Source organism: Tiliqua scincoides, chromosome 8 (assembly GCF_035046505.1).
Source record: "Tiliqua scincoides isolate rTilSci1 chromosome 8, rTilSci1.hap2, whole genome shotgun sequence".
Classification (NCBI taxonomy): domain Eukaryota; kingdom Metazoa; phylum Chordata; class Lepidosauria; order Squamata; family Scincidae; genus Tiliqua; species Tiliqua scincoides.
This window is the reverse complement of record NC_089828.1, coordinates 16630575-16649673: the sequence shown is the minus strand read 5'-3', so window position 1 is coordinate 16649673 and position 19099 is coordinate 16630575. Positions and strand designations below refer to the sequence as shown.

The 19099-nt window shown below is 46.5% G+C and overlaps 2 protein-coding genes across 3 annotated transcripts in view; one reads left to right on the top strand and one right to left on the bottom strand.

Annotated features, from left to right (window-relative positions):
• Positions 1-460: 460 nt before the first annotated feature.
• LOC136658657 (sodium/nucleoside cotransporter 2-like) lies at positions 461-15442 on the top strand. The gene is made up of 17 exons (XM_066635453.1): positions 461-529; positions 608-696; positions 1469-1566; positions 1738-1927; positions 3836-3977; positions 5306-5419; positions 6130-6207; positions 6783-6863; positions 7027-7107; positions 7441-7566; positions 7795-7925; positions 8434-8602; positions 8946-9143; positions 12004-12085; positions 12560-12658; positions 12987-13101; positions 15319-15442. The coding sequence occupies exons 1-17, from the start codon at positions 461-463 to the stop codon at positions 15440-15442; spliced, it is 1986 nt and encodes a 661-aa protein (XP_066491550.1).
• Positions 11044-19099, bottom strand: part of ALPK3 (alpha kinase 3) — a 51527-nt gene continuing 43471 nt past the window's right edge. For both annotated transcript variants that reach the window (XM_066636180.1, XM_066636181.1), the window contains one exon: positions 11044-18484. In XM_066636180.1, the coding sequence (XP_066492277.1) occupies positions 18145-18484 (340 nt within the window). In that variant the 3' untranslated portion in view covers positions 11044-18144. The remainder of the gene's footprint in view (positions 18485-19099) is intronic.

Sequence of the window (19099 nt, the reverse complement as noted above, 5' to 3'; positions counted from 1 at the left end):
TCTGACTCTGTAGATGGCAGCTTCCGATATACTTTGTTACTCCATAACATCTGCACTCAAGTGGAAAACAAAGAAGATGAAAGCACAGTACAAGAGATGAGAAATCATGAAACTGGTTTGGAGATAGGGAGGTGATCAAGCTTCTTCTTCCTCTTCCTCTTTTTCTTCTTCTTCTTCTAACTATAATATTTTTGCACAATCAGGTAGGTGTTATTGACTTATTTTTTAAATAATCCAGACATCGAGTCCTTCCCAATGATCTAGGATGCCTGTTTCTTATCCTATTAATAATAATAATAATAATAATAATAATAATAATAATAATATACTGCTTTTCAGCCAGAAAAAAGTTCACAAAGCGGCTTATACAGCAAAATAAATAGCCATTCCTTCCCAGACTAACTGTATGCTGTGTCTTCCAATTCATCCCAAGGTTTGGTAGCTGCACTGCACCCGGGAGATGGGAGACGTCCGGATTCCCCTTGAGAAACATGACTGTGGCTTGGAGAACCCAGCATTAGAGCTTGCGGTAAATCTCTCTTGCTCTCATTAGTTATGCCCCTTGCATTTTCTCAAAAGGCAACAACTATATCTGTTCCTTTGGCAGGAGTCAGAGGGAACTCCTGAAACAGCAGAGAAAGGTCAGACGTCCACATTCAGGGAAGAAGAAAATGTACCACGTGCTCCTTTGTCAAGGTACAGAAAAGTATGCCTGTAAATAAAAGTATATCATAGAGGGAAAGTCTGCACTATTCTAGACCAAATTGTTGCAATGGGAAGGGGGGGGAGTGTAGATTGGTGGGAAGGGAAAGTGCAGATTATAGGTGTGGCTCAACCAAACAGATGACATCACCCTAGCAAAAACTGTCAAGTGTCAGAGAATTAGGGCCATCTCCATCTCTGCTGCCAGTGTTGGGTCCTCATGTGGCTAAGATGTCCTAAGCAGTATTATTGAACAACCGAGGAGCTGTCCACAAAGTAGCTAAGTATGCAAGAAAAAGTGGGCAGGACAGAGGTGCCAGCATCTCCCAGGAGGCAACTGGTGGTTCTATAAATTGACCTTGCAACCACATCCTTTCTTGTTCATTAGTGGAGAAGGCTCCAGGAAGCATGGCTCCTCAGGAGCAGAGCTTAGTGAAGGGATATCCCTTGCTGCTGGAAGAGTGTGCCATCTTCTCATGGTTGCCAGGGTTCATCAAGATCTTGGTTGTTGGGGTTCAGAACTTAATCACAGAGATTCCTGTAGAATCGGCCCAGGAATGTGACAAAGAGGATATGTCCAAATTCTTGGTTTTGGTGAGATTTAAGGGTGGAGTGCCCATAGTGGCTGCTATGGAATCCCCATAAGGGAGAGCCAGCTCCTCCTGGTCCTAACAGGCTGTGGGGGACTCCCCATCATCTTCCCAGGAGCGCCTATCCAACTTGTGCTCTAGAAGCTGGCAAGTCCTGACTTTATAATTCTCCCCAGGATGCAAAGAGTGACTCAGCCCTTCTCCAAAGCAACAGCGTTTTGCAAGGCTCATGTCAAGACATTCCACAAGATCTTCTTGGTCATCTTGTGTGCAGGTAGGACTCTGAGTGCTTTTGCAGGAGCTGAAGAAGGAGGGAGGGAGGCTGAGATTCCTAAGAACTTGGCTTTCTTCTCCTTCTCCAAAGGATGAGAAATGGCTAAACTTGGAAATGGAATCCTTTTACTCTATAGAGATAATGAATGGCCTTTGTGTCTTCTCTCTCTAGCCTACCTGGCATACTTCATTGCAGCCTGTTGGCTGGACTTCCAGCGTGCCTTGGCTCTGGTCATTTTAACTTGCTTGGGGGTCGCTCTTGTGGCCTATAGCATGATAAAGAAATGGTGGGGGTCAAAGATTGTCCAGTTGCTGAGTCCTGTTGGGAAGTGCTGTCAAAGTTCTTGGCGCTGGTTGAAATGGTGAGTCAGGGATCTGTTTGCTGCTTCATGGCTCTCACTGATGGACCTGAACTTTGTTTGCTCGTAGCTACTATGATCTATCTCTACTCTGCCACAACGATTCGATTCAGCCATCTTGACAAATCATGTTTTATACTAACCACAAGAGAATTATTAGCATTGACAATGCTCATGCATTGTATACTCTCATTTCAGTTCCCTTTGATATATTTATAACATCCCCTCCCAAACCTGCACTCCATTCACTAACAATGTATACAATTAACAAATCAGGTGACAGGTATGGTCTATGTATGGTCTATAACTCTGGGAAGGAACAGACATAAAAAGCAGATGTCAACTCAGTCACCATACCTGGACGATGCCTGTTTTATCCTTGTTCCTTGCTCACCTTTATTTCTTCATAGTCTTCAAATATATCCACAAACATTACTCAGCTGGCCTTCTGTTTCCCCTCTTCCTGTTCCCAAACACCACTATTTCACTTGCAGAATTGGACTATAGAATTGGCTAAAGGTATAGGTCTCTGTATCCAATCTCTTTGCTCTAGCATTAAATCTAGATCCTGGGGCACATAAGCAAATACCTGATGGATCAAGCTAAATGCCTATCTAGACCAGCATCCTATTTCCCACAATGGTTAACCTTTGGGTAGCCCACAAGCTGGAGACAAAGATAACTGCCCTTTTCCACCATTGCTCTGCTGCAGCTGGTGTTTAGCTACGCACTGCATCTGAACTTGGAGGTAGCACATGACCATCATGACTGGTAGCCATTGATAGCCTTGTCCTCTGTGACTTTGTCTAGTCCCCTTTGAAGGCTCTAAGCTAATGGCCATCATCAGATCTTATAGTAACAAATTCCATAAAGTGGAGTATCTTCTTTTGTCCTTCCTAAATCTCCCACCAGTCAGTCAGGGGTACCACTGGCTGGAATTCTCAACGCAGAACCAATCTGTAGAACTGCATTCAAACTCTTATCTACTTCTTCCAGAAGCATCTAAGCACATTAAAATCCCAGCACAGTCCAGTGAGGACCAGTACGTCCTGCACTGAAATGCTTTGAATTAGTCTGAATACAAGATCAATGGATGACTGTACTTTTTCCCTTAAGGCTGCTTTTCATTAATGTGGGAATATTCTCAGTGACGCACCTTTGAGCTTTTGTGATTCATCTTCTTCAGCATGCCAGTGATGTACTTTTCAGCATTTCCTTAATGCTTGCTTGTTGCCAACGGAAAGGGTAGAAACCTAATGCTGATTGACTGGCACCCATCTCTTTACTCTCTGCTTAATTCTTTTAACTCAGTAAACTGGGAATAAATAGGGAAATGGTAGCATTCACTGTCACCACCCAAAGCTAGAGAGCCCAGACAAAATGAGGCAATCCTGGTTAAGAGGGAGCCCCAGTAGTGGAGCATGGGCATTTTAGGAGATCTAGCAGAGACTTCCAGCACACCAACATCATCCTGAGTGTTCTCATATATACTGGTAGGATTCCAGCAGTGCATTCTGGATAAGTCCCTGAAATTACAGGCTCTGCAGCATCCTGCAGCAATGTCCCCTAGATGGTAGTGAAGTTCTTGGGTTGTCTTGCGGTGACATTTTCTTAGTGCTATCTTCCTTCCCACAGTATTTCTATGGCTTTGATCTTTATGATCCTGCCAAGGTCATGTGCTTCTAGCTCCCTAATCTTCAGTGCTCATTTGGAAGCAATACTCATTGATTTGCAGGATGATGATGATGATGGTGGACTTAATTTCTAGCTAAATGTGTTTAGGATGGTATTCTACATGTGTCTCCATTGTGTTCCTCTGCAATCATAGCTTCTGTAGGGTATCCTTATGAGTCTGATGGTCACCTCTGTCTAGCTGTTTCTGTACTGATTGATGTATTGCTTTCTTTGTAGGGTGCTGTGTGTGATCATCCTGATTGCTTTGATTGCATGGCTTGTTCTTGACATGTCCCAGAGGCAGGAGCAGTTGGTGTCTTTGGGTGGCTTCTGTGTGTTGGTGCTGATACTCTTTGCTTGCTCCAAACACCACAGAGCTGTAAGTAGCTGCATTTCTTTGGACTTGGACCCTTTGGTGCATACAGAACTGAAAGTAACAAACCATATGGACTTTTCCTATCACCTCCCCCCATCAAAAAAATACCTCTGCATTCTGTTGGAACTCAATAATTGGGTTCTAAATAAAGACTATGCAATGGATATGACGTTTGTCTAGCAGCAGTCCAATACTATTCAGGATTGGGCTGTTGTGTGGAAGGGGTTAAGTCAGCAGAACAGAGTTCCACTGTCATAAAATGGCTGCCTATGGAGCATGCAGCACCCACTGGACCAGGTCAGGCAGTTGTAAGGGTGGGGTGAGTGGGGAGGGGGCGAATTGGGCAGGGAGGGAAAGGAATGGGGGCAGGATGGCAGTGGGAGAGGTGGATCCAGTGGCAGTGGCTCATGCTGGATCCTCTTCTCTCTCAGTTTGCAGGGTCACTGCCTCTTTCTTCTTCTTGTACTAGTGCCAGCTAAGGACCAGGAAGGGTAAGGGGAAATAGTCCTCTTTCCCCTTCCAAGCCTCCCACCCCCACTGGATACAGTGCACTCCTTTTTGTCATGGCTACATCAGCATGGGGGGGAAGTATAGGGTTGGGCTCTAAATTCAGTCGAGGGAGGGGCACCCCAAAGACATTTTATTTACTGAGTAAATTAACAGACCATTTCCCATAAAACACTCAAAGCAATATGGCATAATATTAAAAACAGTGGACCATATGGGGCTGCTTTTACTGAGGACTGTGGCCAGATCTGCCTTTGAGTTCCCCTATTGTTTTTTGTTTTTTTTTTACTCTGAGATCAACAGCCTGATCTACCTAGTTGACCATTGCTGCATCCTTTGCCAGTAGTTGTTCAGGGCCAACTGAAGCCCTGTCATAGGCCGAGCCAATGTGCCACATACCACCCTTTCTTACCTGATGACTTTGACACCTCTTCTCCTCCTCCCACTCTCTGGATTTATAAAGGAAGAGGGGAAGGGAGCAGAAGAGGAAGTCTGGAGGAGAGGAGAGTGCTGGACTAGAGCATCCCAATGTTCTAGCTCACCACTCTCCTCTCTTCCAGTTCTGCCCCCCTTCTCTTCTTCCTTTAAGAACCTAGGAAAAATGGGGTGGTGGAAGCAGACAGATGATGGCAGGCATACTCTTCCCCCTGCCTCCTCTGCCTGAGGCATCCACCTTATCCTCATGAGCCCTGACTATGTTAACCCTGAACTGGCCAGATCTTTGATCCTGGGCTACTTCTTCCTCTAACAGAAGAAGTATTCCTCTTCTTCCTCTGGTTTCTTGTACTCACAGAGCTTTCTCTTATGTGTGTGTTGGATTGCAGGTGTCCTGGAGAGCTGTGTTCTGGGGGCTTGGCCTGCAGTTTATCCTTGGTATTTTTATCATTCGGACAGACCCTGGATTTCAGGCTTTCCAGTGGCTTGGTGCACAGGTCCAGGTAGGGAGCATAATTGGAAGAGCCCATGTCTCAATGGTAGAGCACAGGCTTTGCAGGTTCAATTCTTGCTGTCTTGAAGGGATTTCAGGTAGCAGGTAGGGGAAGGCACCTGTTTACAGAGTTGGTGCCAGTACTGAGCTAGAGAGACTAGCAGTGATTTTCAACCTTTTTCGTCTCATGGCACACTGACAAGGTACTAAAATTGTCAAGGCACGCCATCGGTTTTTTGACAATTGACAAGGCACGCCATGCTGTTCGTTGGGGGTTCACATCCCCCAATGGCCCTACTCCCCCAAACTCCCCCAATGATCCTCCCCCAAACTCCCATGGCACACCTGCAGACCATTCACAGCACACCAGTGTGCCATGGCACAGTGGTTGAAAATGGCTGGACTCAAGGTTTAAGGCCACATCGTATGTGCACATCATCACCTGTCAGGCATCCTGGTTCAAAGGGATGTCAAAATCTCTTATTGGGACAGGAAGGAGTTCCAGAGGTGAGAAATAGAGACACATTCACGAGGACAAATGGGGTGGCATTCTCAATGTTTCACTAATGTTTCCTTGTAGTCTTGTAAAGAGTCAATTGGGTTTGATCTGGAATATATTCAAAATATATTTGAATCTATTTGATCTTCAAAATATTCTGTTCTTAGTGAATCAGGACAAGACCCATGCAAACTTCTTCAACAACCTACTTTCCCTTGCAGACATTCCTGAACTACACCATCGCTGGCTCCAGCTTTGTCTTTGGGGACAGACTGATCCAAGAAGCCTTTGCTTTTCAGGTAACTTCTGGAGACATTTGACAGAAACTTCTCTTTGGTCCCATCTTTACCTTCAGTGCAACTAAGTTCTTGAAATAAGTGATTGCTTTTCATGCTATGCTTGAGACTTGCTTGAGCCTGTGAAATGCAGTCTGAACATCTCAAGGTGGCCTGGATCCCTCTCAAAGTGTTTCAGAACAGGCCGAGTCGTGGGTGTTTGGCTATTGTCCACCTGCATGGAGATTTGGCATTCTGTCTTGTGCCAGTTCAGGCTACTGGTTCTCTGCTTATTGTACTCACTACTTCCATCTGAATTTGCCCTGACATCCTTGCCACACTACATGGCAGAAGTAGCAATTTATTTTATTTATATCCCACCTTTCTTCCTTGCGAAACACAAGATGGCATACAAGGGGTTCCCAGGTGGTCCCAATGCCTCCCCATAGGAAAATGGCCAGGTCTAGACCTGCTTTGCTCTACCAAGGTGGTTGTATCATGTGCCCTAAGACTACATCCTAGGAATTGTATGTTTTGTTGTGCTACCAGACTTGGCTAACACTAAAAAACTGACACGGGCTGTTCCATTCTGTCTCCAGGCTTTACCCATCATTGTCTTCTTCAGCTGTGTGATGTCAGTTCTCTACTACCTGGGAGTTATGCAGTGGGTGATCCTGAAGGTATTGTTAGGCTCTGGGTACTGGGGGAGATACTTTTGAGCCTTCTGTGAGTGTGCAAGGTTAAAAGAATAATATGCATTTAAGGACCTCTTTACTGGGTCCTACAGGCTGGGTGATGGGGAAACAGTACCCCTGCCTGACAATCTCTGGCTCCTTCCTGCAGCTATCCTGGATCCTACAAATCACCATGGGCACTGCAGCCACAGAATCTCTCAGTGTTGTTGGAAATATATTTGTGGGAATGGTAAGCAGTATTTCTTTTTAATTGAGTGCCCTTGGGACCCCAAGCCTCCCTGATGTGAGCAATCTGCAAAATATTCACAAGGTATCTGCAAAAACAGATGAGAAGGAGGTCCACCTAGACCAGCATCCTATTTCCCATAATGACCAACCAGATGCCTCTAATACATTCCCATTTGGGACCTGAAAACCCTCCCTCAGATTTGCTCTCCAGCTATGTAATATGGAGCTTCTATAATCATGACTCATAGCCATTGATGGATCTCCGTGATGAGGGCAGATTCTGCTCTTCCAGAGCATCCTATTTCTTGTGCACAAAAGTTCTTCTGTCCTGCAGACAGAGGCACCACTGCTCATCCGACCCTACCTGCCGGATATGACGAGGTCAGAAGTCCATGCTGTGATGACTGGTGGCTTTGCCACCATTGCTGGCAGTGTGATGGGAGCCTACATTTCATTTGGGGTGAGTACACCATGCAGGAACTATCAAGAACTGGCGCAGAGTGTCTCAGGGAAAACCTTCTACTGCATGTGTTTATCTGTTGCATGGTTGCCCCCCAAAGCTTTGGTTGGAGCCAGAGTGTGTCTGCTTTCCCAGCATTACACAGAGCTCTGGCACAATGAAGAGCCCTGCTGTGAGACACAGAACAAAACTGCCCTCCAATTCATTCTTCTCTGCATCCTAATTCAGATTGACGCCTCATCCTTGATTGCAGCTTCAGTGATGGCAGCACCTTGTGCTTTGGCTATGGCCAAACTTGTTTACCCAGAAGTGGAGGAGTCCAAGTTCCGGAGCAGGGAGGGTGTGAAGATTGCCTGTGGGTGAGTGCAATGCAGGAGTATCTGCAAATCATGAACTGCTTAGAGGATCCTAGAAGGGATGCAGGCTTAGATGAGGAGAAAAGTATAGGAGCTGCTGGAGCAGGGAGCAAAGCCTGGTTGGGACACAGAACTGGGGAAGCCAACATTTGGCAGCATGAGATGGTCTACTCAACTTCCCCATCAGAATAAGCTATGGAAATTTTAAAAATGTGAAGAACATCTGTATGATGTTCAAATTTGTAAATACAGTATTATGAATTTTTTCCCACTTGAAAGGTGAGACTTGAAAGGATTCAGGTGCTGGCATGATGAGTGTGTAAGGGACAGTCTAGGCAAAGTACAAAATCATGTCCATGTACAAGATTTCAGGTGGATCTTAGATAGTGAAGTGCAGAATTGCTCTATCAAAAATGAAAATTCTAGTGGGACACTTGGGGAATCAGTGATGCTACTGCCTTGCTGAAGCCTGGGCCTCTTGATTTTCTTCTTACTTGGTATATTCTCACAGGGAAGAGCAGAATGTTCTGGAAGCTGCTGGCAATGGTGCTGCAGTCTCTGTGGGGCTGGTGGCCAACATTGCAGCCAACCTCATAGCCTTCCTGGCAGTGCTAGCGTTCATCAACGCCATCCTTGCCTGGCTGGGGGGCATGGTCAACGTGCCAGAACTCTCTTTCCAGGTACCACTTGCAAGAAAACCTACCTGATTATGTGTGTACCAGGCTAATTAAAGGATGCTAAAGGGCAGTCTAGGGCCTTCTACAGAGTCCATTTCTCCCTGTCCTCTTTTTCCCTCTATGCTATAATTACGATGGGTTTACTCTATATTGCTGGCAGACTTGGGAAGGGAAACATGGGAGGAGCACAGATGGCACGCGAGTTTGCATAGAACAGCTAATGATGGTCATGGGTGATAGGAAGCCAGAGGGAGCGGATGGGAAGGGTGACTGAGATGGCAAGAGTGGGCAGGTGGCTAGTTAGTTGGCCACTGACTGTATTACAAACCCTATTTCTGGCTTCCAGATGATCTGCTCCTATGTATTGGTGCCTGTGGCATTCTTGTTAGGGGCCAGCTGGGAAGATGCACCCCTTGTAGCTGAGATGCTGGGAATCAAGATCTTCTTAAATGAGTTTGTGGCATATCAACAGTTGTCAACCTACAAAGAGCGAAGACTGGCAGGCCTACCTGAGTGGGATGGGACACACAAGCAATGGATTTCGGTAGGTGAACCAGTACTGTAATGGCACTCTGGGGCTGAGAAGTGAACGCGGAGGAGGAAAAAATTTACCCTGCTGACATACACATATATCTGTCACATAGAAGTGTCCTAAGCCAATAATTGCAATAGCATCTTTAGGCTGCTGCACAGAGGACACAGGAGCATGGAACAACTCAGGCTGCAATCCTATCCATACTTTCCTGGAAGTCCCATTGACTATAATGGAATTTACTTCTGAGTAGACATGCATAGGATGCATGCATCAGCATGCATCCTCTGTGCAACAGGCCAATGCAATTTCCTGAATAAAGGCACAAGCTTGGCAGGCTGTGGTATAGGAAACAAGTACAGGAATACTCAACACCTCCGCAAGCTCACTGCAACATTTTATATGGGTAATATGCAGCTGCCTTATACAAAGTCAGACCAATGGCCAATCTAGCCCAGTACCACTGTCTAATCCAGGGGTGTCAAACATAAGGCCGCGGGCCAGATGCAGCTCGCGGAAGCTTTTTATCTGGCCCTCAGGCTCTCAGCTACTGAGCAGCGCTGAGATGTTACTGCTAAAACAGCAGCCCACATGAAAATTGGGCTCTCCCATATCTTGAAGTATTATCAAGATTTGCATATTTTCTCTTCTGTCATTTGCAGTTAATGAGAACAAAGTGCTAACTTCTGGTCATCAGTTGCTTAATGATGTCACTTTCTGGTTAACGACATCACTTCCTCAGCAGGCATCCTGAATGCTAACTTCGGCCCTCTGTATGAAACAGGTTTGACACCCCTGGTCTAATCTGACTGGTAGCAACAGCTTTCAGAGTTCTCTGGTGGGGGACTTTTCTCCACTGTCCTTTTCACTAGGGAGAATGAAAGTGAGACCTTCTACATGAAAAGAACCATGCTTTGCCCCTTATAGTGCAATTGTAATCATATCCACTCAAAATTCAGTGGGAACTTGCTCCAAGGTAAGTCCCAGGTAATTTCCCAGCTAGGGATCTCCCAGGTAATTTCTTTGGGTATCATAGATTAACATTGAAATGATACCCAAAGAAATTACCTGAGTGCCAGGATTTCCTAGCTGGGAGCTGGGAAATTACCTGGGACTTACCACGGAGCAAGTTCCCACTGAATTTTGAGTGGATATGATTACAATTGCACTATAAGGGGCAAAGCATGGTTCTTATAGATTAAGGAGACTTTGAGGGGGAAGGATCATAGTTCATCAATACAGCCACCTCTTTTCTACCCAGAGGGTCTCAAGTTCAATCCCTGGCATCTACAGGTAGGACTGGGAACACCCACCTGGAGCCCTGGAGAGCTGGTGCCCATCAGTGTTGTCAATACTGAGCTAGACAGATCAACGGTTTCTGTATACAGCAGCTGCATTAATTCATCATCTAATTATATACAGCTGGGAAACTGGGTCTCTGTTATCTTTCCCTCCCCTTCCAAGGGCTGATCGTCAAAGTTCAGCTCCCATCTCCAGAAGGTTCCCTTGTGATATTGCAACATGGTCTCTGAAATCAGAAGGCATTGCTTGGTCAGTCCTCAATGGAGTTTCTACATTAGAAAAGACATCTAGACATCCACTAAACATCCATATTCCTCCACTGGTTGTTCCTAGGTCTCAGCTTGTCCAGGTCCTGGTTCTCCCCCTGGCTCCCAGAATAATGTGCACCAGTCATCCCAATTACTGTTGCCCAACATTAGCACAAAAGCCTCACTAGAACTCTCTTGGGCATTGCCCACACCCCAACACCATTGTCATCTTTGTGATCTACCTTTGTGATCTCCAGACTGTATACATTCCTAGATCCAACGGCTCCATCAAGTCAATATACCTGCAGTTAGTTATTCTCCATTCTGAAACTGCGGTTCTTGATAAATAGCCCTGAGTCCAATTTATAGTAAAACAAGCATGACATTTTATTCAGAAAAGAAATGTAGGTTGGGTGAGGTTTGAGAGAAACTCAAATGGCTGTACAGAAACAAAAACAAAATTAAAAAGCAGCTTCCATGGTAGCGCTTAGATTTCTATCTTCAACTCTTGCATGAAGAAACAGCAGTCAATTTGAAGAACGTGAAAATTCTTCCTTTGCCAGTTTTGTATGGATTCCTTGCCAGTAGTCCCTCCTAGGGCAGGGGATGTTTTTATGACCCACCTGCTGCACGTTTGCTTGGGTTCCAGTCCAGTTATCAAGGACCCTTCCTTGAAGCAGGTCCAAAGCTCATCCATCTATGCTATTTCATCAGTAACAAACAGGCCTCCATACTTCCTGTATTTTTGTATTTCCTGTGCAATTATAGGCCTCCCTGCCACACAAAATACATCTGAGATTCAGAGCAGTGATATCTCCCCTGTTTCAGGAAGGGACCCATTTGTGCTGAGCAATCTGTTAGGAGGTAGACTGAGTGAGTGAGACAATGAAGGGGTGATGTTGATTAAAGCTGTAAAATACTTATTTTCTACAAATGAAATATGCTGCTAGCCAGACTGAGATGAGATGGCCCACTTACACCTAGACATAGATGGAAGAGTTCCACTTCCCTCAATGAACTGGGCTGATACCCAGGATCACTGGGCATCTGATGTCACATCTCAGAGAAAAAGCCAAGTTCAACAGTATGAGCTAGTGATGAGTCATGCTAGCAAACAAACCACCAGAACCCAGCCCACTGGTACAGTGAATGAAAATGGAACAAAAAGCTGCAAGGGGATGCTTAGAGCTCAGATCATTTCAACTCTGTACACCGTAGCCTGGAAGAAAGCAGCTGTTGACTTTGAGTGGAACAGGTGGGTGATGGGGCCATTCATCCTGTTGTCACTGCACTGACCACATTACCTTCTTTTTTCCCCCCAGGTGAGAGCTGAAATCATCACAACCTATGCTCTCTGTGGATTTGCCAACCTGAGCTCTGTTGGGATCATGCTGGGTGGTCTGAGTGAGTTGGCAGCTTACTGTGCAATGTAGAGGTACTGAGGCTGGGAGGAGGAAATTAACATAGGAAGCTGCAGTCTGGCAAGGCAGACCTTCTTTCCAACTAGTTCAGTATCATCGGCACTGACTGGTGGTGACAGGGTTCTTTCCCAGCCCTTCCTGGAGATATAAAGGGTGAACCTGAGACCTCCTGCATGTAAGACATGTGTACTACCACTGAGCTATAGCCCTTGAGTTCAGGGGAGCTCTCCAAGCCTTAAGGTCTTAAGCTAACCTTGCAAAAACACCCAGGCCCATAGCTACGACACCTGCTGCCGTAGTTTCCTGGTACTGCCTGCCATGGCCACAACTATCCTGGACATTGCAGATTCTTGGGACTGTGACCTAACAGGTACATACAAGAAAAAAAAAAAAACAGGGTGTGCCTTTGACACAGTCCACCCCACTCATCCAGCTCTGTTCTTCTTTTTGTGTCAAGCATCCATGGCACCACAACGCAAAGGTGAATTTTCCAGCATTGTAGTGCGGGCTTTGTTCACTGGTGCTTGTGTCTCCATGCTCAACGCATGCCTTGCAGGTATTGTCTGGATGTTTGGAGGGCAGCAACAGCCTTGGGGATTAGGGAAGGGGGCATTTGGGGGGGGGTGTTAGGTTCAAGACCAGGAGCAATGTAAAAGAAACACTTGGGACAAAGGATAGAGGAAAAGTAACTGGTACTGCTCATGGATAACAGACTGGATTTGCCAATAGAAGGGAGAGATCAAGCTGTATGTAAGAGATGGAAGCCTACTGGTCAGGTGTCCCTGGCGGGGGGGGGGGGTCCCTGAGCCTGCACTGCAGCCATCCATCTCCATGCCTTCAAAAGAGGGTGTGAGGCCCTCTCATGGTCCCTGCATCCCTCACAGGTATCCTACATGTGCCCAGAGGAGAAGTGACTGATTGCCCAGGCTTTTTCAACACAAGCAACCTCAGCTCTCCCAGCTACTCAGTCTATGTTTGCTGCACTGACTTGTTTGCCGGGTGAGAAAATTCATTATTGCCTCTTGCAACTCAGATGCACAATGCCATTCATGGCTAGTAGGGGTGGTGGTGGTGGAGTTCAAGGGGATAGGATAGAAGAAAGCCACAGAGCAGAGCTGGCACAGAGTATTAATATGTGAAGAGACAACCACATAGGGTGACATTGTGCATGTTTGCAACTTGACCAGCATTAGCCCATCCTGACTGGATGCAGCACTACTGGACCAATTTATTTTTCTGTTTAAAAGTCAAAGCAGACCTTTAAAATGAACGTATCTTTATGGAGCCTTTAAAACATACATCTATTTAAATGAATTCACTCCTGTAAATGCATTTTTTTCCTGCCACTGTTGGAGTATGCCAGCATGGCACCTACCTATTCTTTTGCTTAAACCCTGTGGCACTCAACCTCAACACAAGACATTTCCCTAGAAAAAGCCAACGCTTTAGGAGGCCATCATCAGCTGTGGAGTTACACGGGTCTCTCAGCCAATAAAGATAAAGAACTGGCCCCTGGTACTGAAAGCAAGCCCCAGACCTCAATCATGATAATGCCTCTTCTCATAGCAGAAGAGGTGGGCGCAATCATAACTATGGGTGCAATCCTAACCAACTTTCCAGCACAAAGGTAAGGCCAATGCAGCTCCGAGGTAAGGGAACAAACATTGCCTTACCTTGAGGGGGCCTCCACGACTGCCCCTCAACTGCAAGATGCAGCACGTGCCCCACTGGCACAGCTATGCCAGTGCCGGAAAGTTGGTTAGGAATTGTGCCCTATGTTACCCAGCCTAAACTAAGCCCTGCACACTTATGGATAATGGGATTAGGTGTGCTGCATAAAAGTGCTCGTCACTGAAGTGCTGATTAAGTCCTCTAAAAGAGGGAGCAACCCTAGCATGAATGCTGGTGTGTGATTGGAGAGATACACAATGTTAATCTTTCTGAATGTGTCGACTTATATATTTGAGACAGCCAGACTTGCTGCCACTGAATAATGGGAATCCAGTGGACCTCATGGCTTTTACAGACTTTTGGCAAACTGCAGGCAATAATGCTGAAACTGTTATGGTCGCCAAATTCTCTGGTCAACCTATTTGAACTGAATTAACATCCATTGCAAAAGTAACTACTAAAACTATGGGGGTGCAGGAGTTACTTGCTTGTATCCATCCATTCAAGTAGGGATGGCTCATCTATGAGGGATGGCTCATCTATGAGGCCAACTGAGGTGGCTGCCTCAGGCAGCAAACTGGTATGGGGGGGTGTTCCCATCACTGTCTTATCTACTTGCTTGCATTGCTCTTCCTTTTACTTCCATTCCCTGGATTGAAAAAGGAAGAGGGTGATAGACAGAAAATACAAAAGCGAGGAGTGTGCTGAGCTAGAACACTGGAGAGTGGGAGAAGCAGGGGCTGGCACATCATTGGGTAAAGGGGGGTAGCATTTGGCATGCCACCTCAGACACTGGGAGATTTTGGGTTGGCCCTAGCTTCATGTGCTGCAGAACTGGCCCCTGGTACTGAAAGCAAGCCCCAGGCCTCAATCATGATGCCTCTTCTCATAGCAGAAGAGGTCTCATGGTCCAATTACTGGAAGTATCTGCCTTTGTCTGCAACTATGAGCAGAGCTCTACAAGGCAATGACCAGCAGATGGCACTCTTTATCCTCTAAAAATATTTAATGGGAGTCCTAAACCTGCCAATTGCTTTAAAAGAATTGGCCAGCTAACAGTAGGTTGTTCATTTTCCAAAAAGAAACTCTGCACTGTGATCTGCCTGGAACTGCACAAGGATGCCACCAATACGGCTTTCTGGACAATGCATCACAGAATCCTCTCCTTTGGAAATGTTCCTTTTTTCTTTTTCTTTTTCCTTTCCAGCATGATTTAATTATTCCCCACAAATTGGGAAGTGGCAACAAGTGTTTCCAAGTTACATTATTTGAACAATTCCAGCAGGTAGAGGAATTTGCAACTTAAAAAAAAAAGTGATATTCCTATTTAAAACTTCCCCATAAACAGCAACCAATTGATCCATGCAAGCACTGGGCACATGTAAGAAAGTCCATGATCCTCTGGTGACTTGGTGTGGATGGATGGGCCAGGGAAGCAATGTCACTTTCCTGCTGCCAAGATGAATGCCCTGCCCAGGAACATTAGAGGGCCATCCTGAAAGCAACTCTCTGCTGGCACCTTCTGACCTTTTCTCTCTTTCACAGCACCTCAACTGGAGCCAACGGGTCGTTTTCTTTCTCCGGCACTTGGCAAGGTGTGGGTGTCAACACTTCCACAATGTATCTCCAGCAGTGCTGTGGCCACTATAATGCCACAGTCTGTCCCTAGTCATAACTGTCAGGGCAGCATAAGAGGGCATCTCATAGTGACCCCCACCCCAAATGAAACAAAAGGAGCAGGTCTCGCATCCCAAGCAATAAAGCTATTTTTATACAGAAAACCTGTATCTGTATGTATGACTACATGCATGTGAAAAAGTCCAGGGCAGTCCTTTCGCTACTGGGCACAAAATACCTCTTCCAAAGGGGGAGGGTGGCAGCCCTTCTGTAAGGATGCAGAAGTGCAGGTAACATTCCTGACATCTTTCAGGCTGCACAGTGCAAGACTAGTTCCAATGTGGGAAAAGCTATGGGGACGACGACGCAGAGATAATTGGCATAACAACTTTACACAGACAGCTCAGCCAAAAATCTTCTCTCCTCTTAGGTCAGTCAGAAAGGCACATGTATATTTTTGTGGCTTTGGTCTTCATGCTTTCAAGCTTGCTCTTTCATTAGCAACTTCTGCTGCAATCCTTTACACACTTACTAAGGAGTATGTCCCACCAGGAGTATGTCCCACATCAATCAGACGTGTGTAAACATTCATTGGATAGCACAGTAAGACTACCCAGAAGTTAAAAAATTCAGCTGAAAAAATTCAGTTTCCACAGGGGAATCAACTTCTCGCTCTCCATCTTGGGCTAACATTGCTTGGGCCACAAAACTAGGCTACCTGCTCTTTGTGGTCCCAGAAGATGCATCTCATTCAGCTCTTCTCCCTACAAAGAATCCACCAGTCCTCCAAGCCAATGACAAGCAAGTGGATGCACAGGGTGGGAAGCTCTCACAAGAAAGAGCATTGTGCTCAGCATTTGGCCCATCACTGCCAAGATGTCATGGCCTCAGCAGCAGTTCTGATGGGTGTTGTGAAATTGTGAAGTTCTACCCTATTGATCCATGACCTGATGGGCCAGAGTCTTCTTTTCATCTTGAACTAGCCCTATTCTTTTGCTTCTGCAACCACTAAGACTTAAAAAACACTTATACTCACAATCTCAGGCTGGGCAGGAAAATTTGTTCCAAACCGTTAGCAAAAAATAAAGTAAAATGCAGCAAAGAAAGAGGAGGTGGTGACACAGAAGAGCTGTGGATCAATGGTAGACACAGAAGATCAGATTCTATCCCTGGTATCTCCAGGTAGAGCTGGAGAAGACCCTTGTCCAATACTCTGGAGAGCCACTGTCAATCAGCATAGACAAGACTGAACTAATGGACCAATTACCTGATCCAGCCTAAGACAGCTCTGTATGTTGATAATTGCCTCTGCTAAGTTTCATCATGTTGTCCTGGGGCTTCTGACTAATTTCAAAACAAGAGTCTAGGATTATCATTACAATGGGAAGGCAAAGGGTTTGTGTTTACTGGTGTGGCCATCAAAATAAAAAAGAATTGAAGCCTATTGCACTGCCTGACTCCATTAATTGATTCCAGGTTATGGCAAAAGGTAAGCTTGTGGCACCTGGATTCAAATTAGTGGTGACTGTTTTGTGGTTGCTGCTTCAATGTGTCCTTCCTGAATTACCCCCCCCCCCGCCCCGCTTGCTGCACTGGATTCAGAAGCAGCTGCACGGCACACACGAAAAAGGGGTGATTATAGGGGAGTGCTACTTGACATACTGGTCAACTGGTACAAGACTGTGCTACAAGAGAGCCCCAGTTGTGGGTAGAGTGCTGCAAGAGTGACAGTCTGTCATGGGCATGCAAGGTAAGGGGAATTCTGGTAGCAGACACGCAATCGTGTGGGGAGGAGATCAACAGAATGCAGGGAACAGACATTTCTATCTAATAGGCAGATTAACAGCACACAGGGTGTCAATGATGGGGTGGAGAGTAGCTTGGATCATTAACAGACAGAGGTGCTTTGGGAGGGGAGAAAGAGTGCAGAGAGTAAGAAGGACCTCAGGTACATCATACAATGTATACCCAGCTCTGCACCCTGCCCTCTTTCTAACATGTCTTCTAAATGCATCCGTCATGAAACTGCTTGACATTTTAATTGCCCTGAGTGCTGAGGCCAGCAGACACCACCACATCCAACTCAGGTCTAGCCTTGTCCAGAAAGCATATTATCCTCTCTTTTCTCCCCCGTTCTCTGAAGTGACAGCAGGATGGGCAGAGTGGATGAGGTGAGGAAGGCTCAAAGGCCATTGCAGTCAGGGTCCACACAATAATGGGGAAAAACAGTGATGGGGGGGGAAGAGTGCTCATTGCTGGAGCCAACGGAATGCTGCCCTGCCTGCCATCCCTATCAGAGATCCAGGTACAAAGTATCTAGCACCTGTGGTTGCTTTCATCCTACGAGGGTGAAAAAGCAACAGCCCTTGTGCTGCCAGTAAAATTCTTTACATCTACCACACACACATACACACAGAGGAGGTGCGGCAAAGCCACACAGGACACAGCAGGGCTCTGGGATCCTGCCCTATGTGTGGGCATTGTGGCCATGAGGATTCCCCTCTGCATAAGGCTGGCAGGGACCAAACTGCTGCATTCACACTCCTCCTGTTCTTCCCTGAGCTCTTCCAAAGCCACCCAGAGAGGTACACAGACAGGGCCTCTCCCAGGCACAGAGTGGCTCCCTCTCTCAAACACCGCACACAGGCCTCACTCACTATAGAGAAGGAACCATGGGTGGGCATGGCAGTGGCGGCAGTGCCCCCTCCCCCAGGCACATGCAATGCACATTGTTGAAGGCCCTCTTGCCCGCTGTCACTTCAGCTGGCCAGCCTTACCATTGTCCCCTGCTCTGGGCCTCGCTGATGGCTGTGTCTCAGTCACTTCAGGGCATTTTCGGGCACTCTTAGGGCTCACAGAACCTTTCCTTGGAGCCTGGGGGCTAGCCAGACCTTTCTTCTGGAGTTGAGGGCTAGACTGGGCAGAGGAGGCCTTCCTGCCTGTTACAGGGCTCCGAGAGCCCTTGGTTTTGGTTGGAGGCTGAGGAACTTCAAGGGTCTTCAAAGCCAGGAGTTTGCAGTAGTCGTTACACTGGTGAGAGGCCACAAAGTGTTCCAGCAGGCCAGGATAGCAGCTTTCCTTCAGGCCTTGGTACCTGGCAGCAGAGATTGAATTACTCACCAGGATAATCTTTCCCCTTTCTTGTATCCCCATAACCCACCTGAGCTCATGGATACCCTCTGTCCTCCCATTCTACGGACAACTGGACACTCCTATGAGCACACACACTCCTATGAGCAATTAAGTCACTCTGCCATCATGGCTCCTGCACTGTGCCCAAAATACAGACCCACATGCACCATTGAGAGCCTGTGTAAGTCAGGTCTACCCTCTGCAACCAGTCTCTAGCATCTCATGTCCTGTGCCACCCACATCTTGACCCTTCAGCAAGATACTCTGGAGAACAAATGCTCTCTAGGAGATAATGCCAGGGTACATGTAGTAAACAGAAACTAATTGGTTAGAAGCACTTTGCTCTGGCAGCTGTACAGTTGCCATTTTCCCCATTGTTTATCTCCCATATGTTTGTGACAGAAAGTTTGTGTTGTGTTCCTTTCACTATTGGCTGCCACAGAACACCAGGAACTGGAGTAGCAGACTGGAATGGGACAGGGCACTCCCAGCTGACTGTGGTGGAGGCCCTGTCTTGTGCATCTTTCATCTTCTCCCAGGACCCTCAAACTCCTTCAAAAGGGACTGTAGTACCTTC

Excerpts from the sequence above, each read along its gene's own strand:
- LOC136658657 (XM_066635453.1), top strand. The coding sequence starts at position 461 with ATGGGAGACGTCCGGATTCCCCTTGAGAAACATGACTGTGGCTTGGAG. Across the intron at positions 1,928-3,835 it reads TCTTGGCGCTGGTTGAAATG|GGTGCTGTGTGTGATCATCC; the intron begins GTGAGTCAGGGA and ends CTTTCTTTGTAG. Across the intron at positions 6,208-6,782 it reads AAGAAGCCTTTGCTTTTCAG|GCTTTACCCATCATTGTCTT; the intron begins GTAACTTCTGGA and ends TTCTGTCTCCAG.